The 15,466-nt window shown below is 48.7% G+C and overlaps 2 protein-coding genes across 2 annotated transcripts in view; one reads left to right on the top strand and one right to left on the bottom strand.

The window, feature by feature from the left end:
* The window catches only part of SLC36A1 (solute carrier family 36 member 1), a 145,634-nt gene that overhangs the window by 28,871 nt on the left and 101,297 nt on the right, over nucleotides 1-15,466 (bottom strand). The window lies entirely within an intron of this gene.
* FAT2 (FAT atypical cadherin 2) overlaps nucleotides 1-15,466 on the top strand; it is a 67,533-nt gene that overhangs the window by 15,950 nt on the left and 36,117 nt on the right. Inside the window, exons 2-4 of the mRNA XM_060145945.1 lie at nucleotides 3,548-6,824; nucleotides 8,540-8,854; nucleotides 15,002-15,060. Of these exons, the coding sequence (XP_060001928.1) occupies nucleotides 3,569-6,824; nucleotides 8,540-8,854; nucleotides 15,002-15,060 (3,630 nt within the window). The 5' untranslated portion in view covers nucleotides 3,548-3,568. The remainder of the gene's footprint in view (nucleotides 1-3,547; nucleotides 6,825-8,539; nucleotides 8,855-15,001; nucleotides 15,061-15,466) is intronic.

Here is a 15,466-nt window from a genome sequence, read left to right as displayed (position 1 = left end):
GCGCAAGCTGGGCCTTCTCCAGCGGGTTCAGTCTACCCCACCCTCACCCCGACCTCAGGCTTTGATTCTGCTTTGGCTTTGAGACTAATATTTATTGAGTGCTTTTCTATGGGCCAGGCACCAACGCTAAGCATATTAATGTACACGATTGTATTTCATCTTCATAAAACCCCAGGAAAGAAGTACTGTTAATAGCCCCATCTTACAGATGAGGAAACTGAGGTTCAGAGAGGTTAAATTCCCCAAGGTTATACAGTTAGCAAGTGGTGGAGTTGGGCTCGAACCCACAGTTGGATTTACAGGTGAACACAGTTTCTCTTTCTGGCAGCATGGTTGGGAGGAAAGAACCTGGCTCTGGTTCTCACCCTGTGACTTTGGGCAAGTCCCTTTCTTTTTGGGGGACTTTATTTTCCAGCATCAAAAAGGAAGGAATGATCGCTAAAGGTTCTTTCAGCTTTCACTTTGTCATTGCTTTCCCTAAGTCCAGATCCTTTCATTTTTCAATTAGTATTTATTGAGCTCTGTTATGTACCAGGCACTGATCTAGGCACTGGGAATTCGTGCATGAATAAGATCAAAAAGCTCCTGTCTTCATGGAGCCTAGCATCTAGGGCAGGAGACAGTAAACAAATAAATAAGAACATATTGGGAGGTGACAAGTGCCACGGAGAAAATGGGGTGATGTGATAAAGAAGGGCTTTAGGAAGGAGGCTACATCAAACTGGGGGTTAGGCAGTGACATTAGAGGTGAGAAATGGATAATAACAAGAAGCTAGCCATGGGAGAATCTTAAATAGAGGGAAACAGCAAGTGCAAAGGCCCTGAGGCAGATCCCAGTTTAGTATGTTTGTAGAGGAGAAAGAAGGCCCGTATGGCTGCAGCTTGGTGAACAATGGGGAGAGTGGTAGGAGGCATCACTGGAGATACAGGCAGGGCCCAGATGGTGGGGAGCCTTCCAGGCCATGATAACAAGTTCAGATTTTCATCGAAATGCTGTGGGAAGCCACTGGAAAATTTTAAGCAGGGAAGTGATAAGAACTGATCTATGTTTTCACAAGATGTTTCAAAATAGTGGTCCTAGGTGGTATGAGGTGGGAGGGTAGCCCAGGGAGCCCATATGCCCCTGCACCCTGTAAGCCTGTTCACCTGCCCAGGTGTGGTGCCAGAAACAAATATCAGACACAGGCCCTTCCCCCAGCAAACCACTCACCAGGTCTGTGGGTCCCACGGCTTGAACACAGCCATGGGCACCAAACCCCTACACAAGGGTGCACCCCCTTTGGCATCTTATTGCCCCCGAGGGAGACCCCATCCCTGCTCCCTTCCCTACAGCTCACCTTAAGGACTCCGGCTCTCAAGGCGCCCCTGCAGCTGCTGAGCGGAGTGTCTTGTTGGGACCTGCCCTCCACAGGTGCTGACCTGGTGAACAGGAAGCTTTCCCCAAATCAGGGCAGGCAGCGCTGGGAGGCTGCACACACCCTGGGCTCGCCGGGCCAAGGAGTGAGTGTGGACCTGGGACTGGGGTAAGCACTCATTTCCCCCCTGGGTCTTCAACTTCAAAAGCAATGCCATCCTGGGGGAAGGGGTGGGGTCCAAATGATTCAGGGGTGTCCTCGTGCTTGCAGCGGATTGTGTCAGGGATGGGTGAGTGTGGCTTTTCCCTGTGGCCGGGTCCTTCATGGGCTGTGGTGGCAAGCAAGGGGTGACAGCAAGGGGGCAGGAAGGGTGGGGAGTAGACAGCATCTTTTTCTGTCCCTGGCTTTAGGACCCTAAGCATAGAATCTACCTCCATCCTGCCCCCTCTCTTCTGAGGTGCTGGGTTTAGGGCGCCGCCAACAGGATCTCAAGCGAGGGATGGTGGTAGGGAGGCTGGAAGAAGGAGGCCTATTCAAATTCTTTTCTGTCACAGGCTTTCAGAGGCCAAGTTAGGTTGGCTTTTCCATTTCTGCCTCCACCCTCCTTCCCATGTTGGGATGCAACCCACGAGGTCTTAAAGAACCTGCATTTGGTTCTCTCAGGACTCTGGAAAGACAAGGATCCAAGCCTCTCCCTTTCCCCCTTGCCTGGAAGTTTAACTCTTCCTTGCCTTTGAAGACCAAGGCAACTGGAAAAACAAGTTTTGCCTGTTTCCTCCAAGAATGCTCGGCACATCTGGCTGGTAGCCATGAACTCCACGGAGTCAAGTCTCCCAAGGGCAGGCCGGCCACCAGCCTGGTGTACGCAGCCTCACACATTGCTTCTAGAAGACCCGGTTTGGCAACCGAACTCTGCCCTACCCGGTCCCCCTCCCCATCCTCGGCTCTGATGAGTCTCACATTTTGACCCAGGCTGGAGTTCAGGGATGAGGCATTCGGGAAGAGGCAAGGGAGAGGATGCAGAAGAGAAGCAGCTCTTAGAGGGTGAAGCGTTCACTCACAGTTAGTTCAACAATCTCCAGGGGTTGGTTCTTACCTGGCCACCCACCTTGGGACTTGGGGCAAGACCCCTCCCCCACCTGGGGCTCTATTTCCCTATCTATGCATGAGAAGGGGGATCTGAGCTCCATCATCTCTCAGGTCCATTTCAGCTCTGACATTCCAGGAAGGGAGGGGTTTTCTCTGTTCAGGGTTACAAGATGAGTTAGAATCAGGCTCTGTCCAAAGGGACTTGTGGTGGGATAGGTGGAGGTAAGCCTGGGATGGGGTAGCAGCCCTGGCCTGTGATGCAAGGAGCTCCAGGTCTAATTCTTGCTTCGTTTCTATCTAGCTGTAAGGCCCTGGGCAGGTCCCTTCACTTTATGAAACTTAGATTCCTATGACTGATAATAGCTAATATTACATTAAAACTTACTATGTACCAGGCACTATGCTAGGTCATTTACCTTTGTTATTTCACTTAATTTTCACAACAATCCAATGAGGTAGTTAATATCCTTATTCCTATTCTACAGAAGAGGAAATCGAGTCTCACAGAGGTGAAATGGCCTGCCTAGAAAGTCACCCAGTTAGTAAGTGGCAGAGCCAGGCCTGACAGCCTAGCAGCCTGACGCCAGGCCTGTGATCGTGGTCCCTTTGCTTTTCTGCAGCCCCTACGTGTGCAGACACAGCTCAGTTCAACTGGAGCTGAGCCCTGATGGAGGGGTCTTGTCAGAAGTACTTAGGGCCAGACTGCTAAGCTTGGGTACCTGGTCAGAATGATTCCACCATCACTGGGGAGACACTGAAGGTTTTGGGAAAAGGAGAGGCGTGGTAAGGACAGTGTTGTATCTGCCGGATGCCCTTCAGAAAGCACTTAAACTAGTCTGTTATTCTTCAAACACAAGGTTCTGCAATCTCAGCCCTACTGACTTTGCTGTGGGGATCTGTCCCGTGCATTGTAGGATGTTTAGCAGTATCCCCGTCCTCTGTCTACTAAATGCCAGTAGCACCTCCTGCACACAAGCTGGGGTAGCCAAAAATACCTTCAGACATCGCCAAATATCTCCTGAGGGGCAAAACCACCCCAGTTAAGAACCACGGCAGTAGGAACCATTTCTTTGCTAACTTGTACCCTTTCTTTTTCTGCCCAGGGTTTCGGGAGGTTTTCCATCATGATTATTGCCTTGCTGGGGTTTGCCATTTTCTTGCTTCATTGTACAACTTGTGAGAAACCCCTAGAAGGGATCATCTCATCAGCCTGGCGTTTCACACACCCCCTTTATAATGTGACTATCTATGAAAACTCTGCTCCCAAGACCTACGTGGAAAGCTCTGAGAAAATGGGCATCTATCTCACAGACCCCCAGTGGGCAGTGAGGTACCGGATTATCTCTGGAGATGTGACCAACGTGTTTAAAACAGAGGAGTACATGGTAGGCAACTTCTGCTTTCTGAGAATAAGGACGAAGAGTAGCAACACAGCCCTTCTGAACAGGGAGGTGCGAGACAGCTACACCCTCATCATCCAAGCCACGGAGAAGACCTCGGAGTTAGAGGCTCTGACCCGCGTGGTGGTCCACATCCTGGACCAGAATGACCTGAAGCCCCTCTTCTCCCCGCCTTCATATCGAGTCACCATCTCTGAGGACATGCCCCTCAAGAGCCCCATCTGCAAGGTGAGCGCCACGGATGCCGACCTGGGCCGGAACGCCGAGTTCTACTACACCTTTAACACGAGGTCGGAGATGTTTGCCATCCATCCCACCAGCGGGGTGGTCACCTTGGCCGGGAAGCTCAACGTCACCTGGCGAGGGAAGCATGAGCTGCAGGTGCTGGCTGTGGACCGCATGCGGAAGATCTCAGAGGGCAACGGATTTGGTAACTTGGCAGCACTGGTCATCCACGTGGAGCCTGCCCTCAGGAAGCTCCCGGCCATTGCCTCAGTGGTCTTGGCTACACCAGAGAGCAGTGACGACGCCACCTATGCCACGGTGGTGGTGGATGCAGAGAGCTCAGGTGGTGACGTGGACTCGCTGGAAATTGTTGGTGGTGACCCTGAAAAGAACTTCAAAGCCATCAAGTCTTACGCCCGGAGCAGTGAGTTCAGTTTGGTTTCCGTCAAAGACATCAACTGGATGGAACACCCTCATGGATTCAACCTCAGCCTGCAGGCCAGGGGTGGGAGCAGACCTTCTTCTTCTTCCCAGATCAGGGGCTTTCACCTACCTCCTTCCAAACTGGCTTCCCTCAAATTTGAGAAGGCTGTTTACAGAGTGCAGCTCAGTGAGTTTTCCCCTCCTGATAGCCGTGTGGTGATAGTGAAAGTAACCCACGCCTTCCCCAACCTGAAGTATGTTCTAAAGCCATCCTCAGAGAGTGCAGCGTTTAAACTGAATGCTCACACGGGGCTGATCACCACCACGAAGCTCATGGACTTCCATGACCGAGCTCAGTACCAGCTACACATCAGAACCTCACTGGGCCTGGCCTCCACCACTGTGGTCATTGACATAATGGACTGTAACAATCATGCCCCCGTGTTCAACAAGTCCTCCTACTATGGCACCTTCGATGAGAACATCCCTCCAGGCACCAGCGTTTTGACGGTTACGGCCACAGACCAGGATCATGGAGACAATGGATACGTCACCTACTCCATCGCTCGCCCAAACTCTGTGCCCTTTTCTATCGACCCTTACCTGGGGATCATCTCCACCTCCAAACCCATGGACTATGAGCTCATGAACAGAATTTACACCTTCCAGGTATGGGCGTCAGATTGGGGATCCCCATTTCGCCAGGAAAAAGAAGTGTCTGTTTCCCTTAGGCTCAAGAACTTGAATGACAACAAGCCTATGTTTGAGGAAGTCAATTGCACTGGGTCTATCCATGAAGACTGGCCAGTAGGAAAATCAGTAATGACCGTGTCAGCTATAGATGTGGATGAGCTTCAGAACCTAAAATATGAGATTGTGTCAGGCAACGAACTAGAGTATTTTCATCTAAATCATTTCTCTGGAGTGATATCCCTCAAACGCCCTTTTAGGAACCATACTACTAGTCAACCCATCAACTATTCCCTGAAAATTACAGCCTCAGATGGGAAAAACTATGCCTCGCCCATGACTTTGAATGTTACTGTAGTGAAGGATCCTCATTTGGAGGTCCCTGTAAAGTGTGATAAAACGGGGGTGTTGACACATTTCACAAAGACCATCCTGCACTCTGTTGAGCTTCAGAATCAGCAGTCCAGTGATGAGGATTTCACTTCCTTAAGTGCATATCAGATCAATCATCATACCCCTCAGTTTGAGGACCACTTCCCACAGTCCATTGACATCCTCGAGCGTGCTCCTCTCAACACCCCCCTGGCCCACCTGGCAGCCACCGACCCTGATACTGGCTTTAACGGCAAACTGGTCTATGTGATTGCAGATGGCAATGAAGACGGCTGCTTTGACATTGAGCTGGAAACAGGGCTGCTCGCTGTAGCTGCCCCCTTGGACTATGAAGCCACCAGTTTCTACATCCTCAATGTAACGGTGTATGACCTGGGCACTCCCCAGAAGTCCTCCTGGAAGCTGCTGACAGTGAATGTGGAAGACTGGAATGATAATGCGCCCAGATTTCCTCCTGGTGGGTACCAGGTAACCATCTCAGAGGACGCAGAAGTTGGAACCACAGTTGCGGAGCTGAAAGCAAAAGATGCTGACTCGGAGGACAATGGGAGGGTTCGCTACACCCTGCTAAGCCCCACAGAGAAGTTCTCCCTCCATCCCCTCACTGGGGAACTGGTTGTCACAGGACCCCTGGACCGGGAATCAGAACCTCAATATATACTCAAGGTGGAGGCCAGGGACCAGCCCAGGAAGGGTCACCAGCTCTTCTCTGTCACCGACCTGATAGTCACATTGGAAGATGCCAATGACAACTCTCCCCAGTGCATTACAGAACTTCGCAGGCTTAAGGTCCCAGAGGATCTGCCGCCAGGGACCATTCTAACATTTCTAGATGCCTCTGATCCTGACCTGGGCCCTGCGGGAGAAGTACGATATGTCCTATTGGATGATGCCCATGGGACCTTCCACGTGAATCTCATGACGGGGGCACTCAGTCTGGAGAAAGAGCTGGACTTTGAGAGGAGGGCTGGGTATAACCTGAGCCTGTGGGCCAGTGACAGCGGGAGGCCCCTGGCCCGAAGGACCCTCTGCCGCGTGGAGGTGATTGTCCTGGATGTGAACGAGAACCTCCACCCTCCCCGCTTTGCCTCCTTTGTGTACCAGGGCCAGGTGCGGGAGAACAGCCCCTCGGGAACCTCAGTGATGGCAGTGGCTGCCCATGATGAGGACAGTGGCTTGGACGGGGAGCTCCAGTACTTCCTGCGGGCTGGCACCGACCTTGCAGCCTTCAGCATCAACCAAGACACAGGTACTAGGAGTGGGATGGGATGGGAGGGCCAGGTGCTGGGAGAGGATGGGCCTAAGGGAATCAGGCACTGTCATGAGAGAAGTCAGGCTATAGGCTAAAAAGAACAATAAATAGGGACACTCCTTCCTGTCCCTTTCATTTTATTTTTAATTTATATACATATATATATATACTATATATATAGTATATATATGTGTATATACATATGTGGGTGTATGTATGTATATCCATTTAAGTTGAATCAACCATCTCACACACACTTGTATACACATACACACACACAAAAACATATATTACATATATATGCTTATTAAAATAATGTATCGTAGTTATAAAATTTTTATATATAATTTAAAAATGAATGTTTCTCTGTGTCCCATCTCCCCAGATATAATCTCTATTAAGAATTTGTCCTATAATCTTCTAAATTTTTCTCATTGCATCTGATATTTTATCACTTTTCATTTTATTATTATGAAAACATAATACAACAGATACTAATTCTGAAACTTATTTTGTCACCAGGATATCTTATATGTCAGTACCTATAAATCTCCTTCATTCTTTTTTAATGGCTGCATTTGTTCATATACTTTTACTCATATGCAATGAGTCTCTACAGGAAAAACTCTTAAAAAATGGAGCTCTTGGGTCAAAAGCTAACATTAATAAATATATAATATCCATATATCCATATATCCATCATCCATAGATATATAATTAATATCAATGCTAATAGATATTTTCAAATTGTCCTCCAAAAAGGTGGCACCTTTGAAGCTCCACAGAAAATAAGTGCAATTCAGCAAACACTTACTGGGCACCCTCTGCTTGTGAGGTCCTGAGATAGGCACCTTGGGAGAGATCCCAGGTGAATAAAAGTAGGTCCTTCTTGATGGGATGATTTCTCTCCGGGGTAGAGGGCAGGGTGATGTGGTAGAAAGAGCATTAGATTGAGAGTCAATTCTAGACCCAGCTCTTCTGCTTACTTGCTACATGATCTTGGTCAAGTCATGCTCTTTCTCTGGGCCTCAGTTTCCCCATCTGTTACAGGAGTAAGGTTCCTTCAGCTCTGCAATGCTATGGCTCTGAGTACAGGCTCTGCCCTGTCATCTGGGTCTTTCCAGCTGAGTGTGACCCATAAGAACTTAGGCTACAAGCCTCTTCCACTCACTCTTGGACCCTCGACTTCTAGAACAGTGCTAGTTCATAATAAGCAATTTGTAGATGAGAGAACCAGTGAATGAAGCCAAGTCTCTAAAATCATGAAGATGAGGAGAGGGGAACAGCAATTTATTTATCAAACCCCTACCCTTGAATTGGTATCTATAAGGACTTGAAGCTTGAAGGAACCAGTCTAAGGACAAATGTAAGGAAATCCCACTTAGAGAATGTGAAATGAATAAATTGGACTCGGCTTGAAGTAGTCAGGAGAAAGTAGGTCAACTACCATGGTCTTCTGGAAACCCTGCATAGGCCCACATGCCCCAGTCATGGGCCTATCTTAGCAGAGAAAGGCTCTGAGAGGTTCTACAATAAGGATATGAATTTCCCTGTGTTTAACTCAGCAGCTCCCATGCCATATCAGCCCCAGTTCCCTTTTCTCGTGGAATAGTTGTTAATATCCTTTCCCCAGTATCATTTCAGGAGTGTTAGGTAAAGTGCTTTCTAATGAGCTCTAAACTATTTCGGGTTTGGTGATGGACTATCCCTAGGAATGATTCAGACTTCCGCGCCCCTGGACCGAGAATTCATGTCCTGCTACTGGCTGACGGTACTGGCAGTGGATAGGGGTTCCACCCCCCTCTCTTCTGTAACCGAAGTCTACATTGAGGTTTTGGATGTCAATGACAACCCACCCCAGATGTCCAGCCCCGTGTTCTACCCCTCCGTCCGGGAGGATGCACCCCTGCACACCTCCGTGCTTCAGCTGGACGCCTGGGACCCGGACTCCAGCTCCAAGGGGAAGCTGACCTTCAATATCACCAGCGGCAACCAAATGGGATTCTTTGTTATTCATCCTCTCACAGGTAAGGACCTCAGAAATCTGAGTGCATAGGATTATCTACCACAGTGCTTCTCAAAGTGTGGTCCTAGAATGGCAGCATGAGCATCACCTATGAACTTGTTAGAAAGTCAAGTTCTCAGGCCCCATCTTAGACCCACTCAATCAGAGCTCAGGGTGGGGACAAGAAATCTGTATTTTAATACGACGTCCAGAGGATTCTGATGTGTGCTAAGTTTGAGAAGTGCTGCTCAACAAAGTCCATCTCTGTGGGAGAATAAGAATATGTGAGTTTTCTTTCCTTGGAGCCCAGGGAAGCTAAGCAGGTTCCCTAGGTGGTCAAGCTGGGACTATTTCAGATCTCCAAGTGCTCCCAACTGACCATTCCTGAGAATCGCAAACCACAGGTTGAATCTCTTAACTCTAGTCCCACACTGATCTCAAGCCTGCTCACGGCACGGTGGCCATACAGATCCACTTCAGAGCAACCAACCGTCTCACAAAGGTCTGTCCTCGGTCCAAGGCCATCTTGGATGGTTTAGAGGAATCCAGCGGTCATTGGCTTGCAGCCGTGAACCAGATGCAGCCCACAGAGGTGTTCTGTTTGGCCTGCACAAGCTTTAAACAGTGATTTTTCAAGTTTCTGCCAACATTTAAAAATTTGGAAATTTCGCAAAATATTCCAGATTTCTGGTTGTTCTTAAAATAACAAGATCTGGCCACATGGACCACACATCCCGCAGGGCCACAGCTGCCCGGAGCTGACAGCAGCTCCCTGTGTACAGCAGGTGTGTCCTCTGTGCCCACAGTCCCCTCACACCCGACTGTGTTATTCCCGCCTGCTTCCTGCAATTATGCTGCCTGCCTGGCTCCCAGCAGAAGGTGAGAGCCAGTTCCCACTGCTGCAGGTACGGTTCCAAGGCCACATGTCCCTCTTGACCATGAACAACAACCCTATTGCAGAGAAGGCTGACATTCTCTCCTTCGAACCCAACTTCCCATTCTCCAGCTCCAACTGACTCTTGTCCTGGAAGGACAGAACTCTGGCAAGATTGGAGGAAGGAGAAGGGGAGGAAGGAGAAGCTGCTGGCAGCAGCTTCCTGATCCTTAAGGCAAAAGGGAGTCAGGAGGAGCGATGGGCCTGGGGATCCTGAGGCAGACAGTGGGCAGGGGATACAAGTGCCCCTTTGCCCTGTGACATCTGTTTGGAACCTTTGACCTCGGGGAGCAGATTAGTGCTCCTAGAAGGAGAATGCTTTTCTCTTGAAGAACAGGCCTAAGCTGGCTCTCTGCCTGGGCCCACTCTGTCCCTCCCTTTTTGGAAGAGGGAAGAGATCTCTCACCTAAGGCAATAGGTTCTCTACTTCTTCCAAATCCCTGCTCTGTTTACTGTCAACAGTTCCCTGACACCAGGTCTGGCAAAATGCCCCAGAGGGCAGAGAGCTCTTAGGCTTCCTACAGTTGAGAAGAAATTTTTATCAGCATGAACATTTGAAAATAAAATAATAAGTCAGCAATGATTCCCCGCCCCCCCCCCCCGCCCACCTTTCTTATTCACATTATATTGTCCTACTTCCATACTTGGATCCCTTGGATGGCTTCCCTGTGCCCTTAAGATAAAGCCAGACCCTGCCGTGTCCCACAGACTTGTGCCTGACTGGGCCCCTGCTTTCCTTTCTGGCTTCATCTTGCCTCTCTTGCTCTATCACTCTCTGGATCCAGCCACATGGCCTGCCTTGGTCCATGACCTCTCCTGGCACAGGGCCTTTGCACATGCTATTCCTTCTGCCAGGAGTCTCTTCTCTCTGTTTTCAGGCTAACTCCTGCTCTTCTTTCAGATCTTGGCCCAGCTGTTCTTTCCTTAGAAAAATTTTTCCTGACACTATAATACATCTCCCAGCAGCATCTAGTTTTTAAAAACACTTAGAACATTATATTCATGTATGTGATTATTCCATTAATTATCCATGTCCTTCACTAGACTTCAAAGGTTTTCCAGAAAAGGAAGCTTGATTTTTTTTTTGCCCACTAGAATATGAAGTCCTGGCACACAGTAGGACCTCAATAATTGGGAAATGAATGAATGAATCTCTGCCAGCATCCACAATCTTTTGTTAAGCCCAAGACTCATTTATTCAGCAAATGTTTAAAGGTGTCTGCCCTGATGAGGCATTGAAATTACGTGCTGTAGAGAGAGGGGAAGATATAAAACATAATTTCAGGCCTTGAGGAATCCAATCCATCAGGACCATGAAGATCTGGATGTAAAAAAAGCTATAGAACCAGTGTAAAGAGTACGACATTGGGACTTCCCTGGTGGTGCAGTGGTTAAGAATCTGCCTGCCAATGCAGGGGACACAGGTTCAAGCCCGGGTCTGGGAAGATCCCACATGCCGCGGAGCAACGAATCCCATGCGCCACAACTACAGAGCCCATGAGCCACAACTACTGAGCCCACGAGCCACAACTACTGAAGCTTGCGTGCCTAGAGCCTGTGCTCCACAACAAGAGAAGCCACCGCAATGAGAAGCCCGTGCACCGCAACGAAGAGCAGCCCCCGCTCACTGCAACTAGAGAAAGCCCGCGTGCAGCAACAAAGACCCAACGCAGCCAAATTAATTGATTATTTTTTTTAAAAATTATATATATAAAAAAATGAGTACCACATTGTTAAAATATGAGTAGATGTGGTGCTGTGACTGTTTAGAGGAGAGAGGAAGCTGCTCAGTGTGGTAGACCAGCAACGGCTTCATGGAACAGGGGTGGCTGTGCCGAGCTGAAGGATTCAGAGGATTTGACAAGGAACAGTCTGGCAGGGCACTTGGGCAAGGACTGTGACAGGAGAAATAGCCAGGAGGGAAAAAGACCCAGGTCTTGTTGAAGACAGAGCAAGTACGTCCATTTTTTTTTTCTTTTTTTTCCTTTTAGTTTTTTCTTCTTTTAAAAAGTTTTAATGGTGAAATAATTGTAGACCTACAGGAGAGTTGCAAAGAGAGTTCTCATACATCCATCACTCAGTTTCCCCTAATGTTAACCTAGCACATTTATCAAAACTAAGAATTAATACTGGTGCAAGGCTATTAAGGAGAATACAGACTTTACTAAGATTTCCCCAGTTTTCTCTGCTAACATCCTTATTCCCATCCAGGACCCCACATTACCTCTAGTCCTCACGTGTCCTTGGTCTCCAGTGTCTGACCGTTCCTCAGTCTTTACTAGTCTTTTATGAGCAAGTAGGCCCATTTTCTAAAGGCATATCCATTTCCACCACTTATCAAATGTAAGATCTTGGGGAAGTTACTTGACTGCTCTATGTCTGAGTTTGCTCACAGTAAAAAGGAGATAATAATAGCTACCTCTTTGCTGGTTGGGAAGACTAAATGGGTGAATAGATGGAGATACATAAGGAGCTTTGAAGAATGCCTGGACGTGTAAGAGCTCAGTGAGTGCTGGCTCTTATGATTCTGAGGAAGGGCAGAGGGGGGAGAGGAAGCTGGCAGGGTAGGTGGGGTAAGACCTAGATGGTAGTGGGTCAGGGTAAAAAGAGTAGAAGAATCTAGAATCCATTAGAGGTGGAATCAACAGTAGTTATAAAACCACTGGATGAGGGAAGAGGGAGAGGGAAGGGGCTGAGATGGGGTGATAGGGGGGACATTTGTTTGGAGGAGAGAAATGATAAGAGCTGAATCGGCTGAATGCCCGCCTCGTGCCAGGAAGGGTCCTTGGTGGACCCTCACACAGTCCCTTGGGGGTGGTTCCACCATGTCCCCATCCTACATGGGCACTCCCTGGAAATCCTGACACCAACCTCAGAGGGGGGACGAGGCTGAGGACACGGGCAATGGCCCAGGAGGCCAGGCAGCAATTCCAGGTACACTGGCCCTGAGAAGATGCGGGGGAGGCAGAGAGAAAAGAAAAACCAGAGATGGAGAAAGAGTGACGATTCCAAGATGCAAAGAGGGGGAAGGGAGAGAGGAAGCTCTGGGAAGGCAGAGAGAAGGAGGATGGTGAGGGATGAACAGAGAGGGGAGAGGGGATGAAGAGAGAGCAGGACTGAGCCAGAAGGAAGGCTCCCAGCCAGGGTCCTCTCATCCCCACACTCTTCCTGGGGGTCACCCAGATGCTAGGCCTTCCCCATGAGGCCCCTCAGCTTGGGGGTAAGCTGGGTGGGGCAACCTGAAACAATATTCACTCTGTCCTAGAGGAATGCATCTTCCTCTCTAGCTGTGGGGCTTTCCAGGAGCCTGCTCGGATTCCTCCCGTGCCTGCCTTCATTGAGGGAAGAAAAGGCGGGAGGACGAGGAGGCAGGAACATGGCGCAGACAGAGGTCACTCCTCACACCACACTCCCATTTCCAGCACTGGAGGCCTCATCCCCAACACCGGATCCCCGTTTCTCTCATGGAGCCCCATCCCCACACTTCATTCCATTACTCCATCATTTAATTGCCTAAACAAGATCAAGAAACTTACTGAAAGTTTTTAGAACACCCACTGACCCCCTACCAATAGCTCTGCTTTCATTGAAAAGAGACCTCCCTACCCAGCTAGGACCTCTCAGTCTATGGGCGTGGATGCCCCTCTGGGCCCCCGAAAACCTTGAGCTTGACTTTCCTGATGCTTGCAGAGAACTGGCACCTTCTCGCCTTTATGGCCTCAATTTATAGCCACAGTGTCTAGAAAATGAAAACCAGAATTACAGATCACTAAGTTCACCTTCCTGAATTTACAGAGGAGCACTCCCCTGGCTCATCTGCGCCAGCCCGGCATGGGAAGAGCCGGTCCTAGGTCTCAGATGAATAAGAGAATTACAACAAAGGAGTAAAAAGCCACCCCTCTGTGATTTCTCGTGAACTGAAGGCAGGGACTGTGATCCCTGTTGTAACTCCTGATGAGCTGCCTTTTTCACTCAACAATATACTGTGCTCAGGACCCTCCTCATGGTGAAAGCAGGAAGTAGGTGGGAACCTCCACTCATGCCATCACCTCGGCTGTCCTCTCCCCTTCCTCTCTTCCCCTTCTTTCTCTCCAGAGTTCCATTTCCCCCTCATGCTCTTGCTCTCCAAAGACGAGAATAATTCTGATCTAGGCTTTGAATGTAACCCTTGAATTTATCCCAGTAAAATGGCCCTGGGCAGAAGACCTAAATAGAGATTTCTCCAAAGAAGATATACAGATTGCCAACAAACACATGAAAGGGTGCTCAACATCACTAATCATTAGAGAAATGCACATCAAAACTACAATGAGGTATCACCTCACACCAGTCAGAATGGCTATCATCAAAAAATCTACAAACAATAAATGCTGGAGAAGTTGTGGAGAAAAGGGAACTCTCTTGCACTGCTGGTGGGAATGTAAATTGGTACAGCCACTATGGAGAACAGTATGGAGGTTCCTTAAAAAACTACAAATAGAACTACCATAGGACCCAGCAATCCCACTACTGGGCATATACCCTGAGAAAACCATAATTCAAAAAGAATCATGTACCGCAATGTTCATTGCAGCTCTATTTACAACGGCCAGGACATGGAAGCAACCTAAGTGTCCATCGACAGATGGATGGATAAAGAAGATGTGGCACATATATACAATGGAATATTACTCAGCCATAAAAAGAAACGAAATTGAGTTACTTGTAGTGAGGTGGATGGACCCAGAGTCTGTCATACAGAGTGAAGTAAGTCAGAAAGAGAAAAATACCGTATGGTAACATATATATATGGAATCTTAAAAAAAAAAAAAAGAGTTCTGAAGAAGCTAGGGGCAGGACAGGAATAAAGATGCAGACGTAGAGAATGGACTTGAGGACACGGGGAGGGGGAAGGGTAAGCTGGGACGAAGTGAGAGAGTGGCATGGACATATATACACTACCAAATGTAAAACAGATAGCTAGCGGGAAGCAGCCACATAGCACAGGGAGATCAGCTCGGTGCTTTGTGACCACCTAGAGGGGTGAGATAGGGAGGGTGGGAGGGAGACGCAAGAGTGAGGAGATATGGGGATATATGTATACGTATAGCTGATTCACTTTGTTATAAAGCAGAAACTAACACACCATTGTAAAGCAATTATACTCCAATAAAGATGTTAAAAAAATAAATAAATAAAAATAAAATGGCCCTGGGAGCCTTTGCTCCAGTCTCCCTCCAACCATCTCTCCCCCAGGTCTCCTATCCACTGCCCAGCTGCTGGACCGAGAGAACAAGGAGGAACACATCCTGGAGGTGAGTGATGCTGCTGAACCCATTCGCTAGATTTGAAAACCTCCTGCAGGAGGCCAGGCTGGAGCCAAGCCAGGCCTTGGGGCCACATGCACGTTTCCAGGCAGTGGCTGAGGAGGGTGCTGACTCAGAGAGGAGTTGCTACTTAAGCTGAGCCTTGCTGTGGCGGAGACTCTCAGCGTCTTCGCTGGCTCTCGAGCACTGTGAAGGGAAGGAATCTGAAACCATGTGAGGGCTGGACAGGAAGCACTGATGGATTAGCAATACCTGCAGTGAGTATAGGAAGACGGAGCAGTACACATGGGCTATGCACTTGTCCGGTCTGCTTTCCAGTCCATCCCTATGCTCTAGAGAGAGTCACCCAGTGTCAAACACTAGGTCAGTAGGAGAGCCAGGATGAAAACCCAGA

Source organism: Lagenorhynchus albirostris, chromosome 3 (genome assembly GCF_949774975.1).
Source record: "Lagenorhynchus albirostris chromosome 3, mLagAlb1.1, whole genome shotgun sequence".
NCBI classification, from domain to species: domain Eukaryota; kingdom Metazoa; phylum Chordata; class Mammalia; order Artiodactyla; family Delphinidae; genus Lagenorhynchus; species Lagenorhynchus albirostris.
This window is presented reverse-complemented; position numbering and strand designations above follow the sequence as displayed.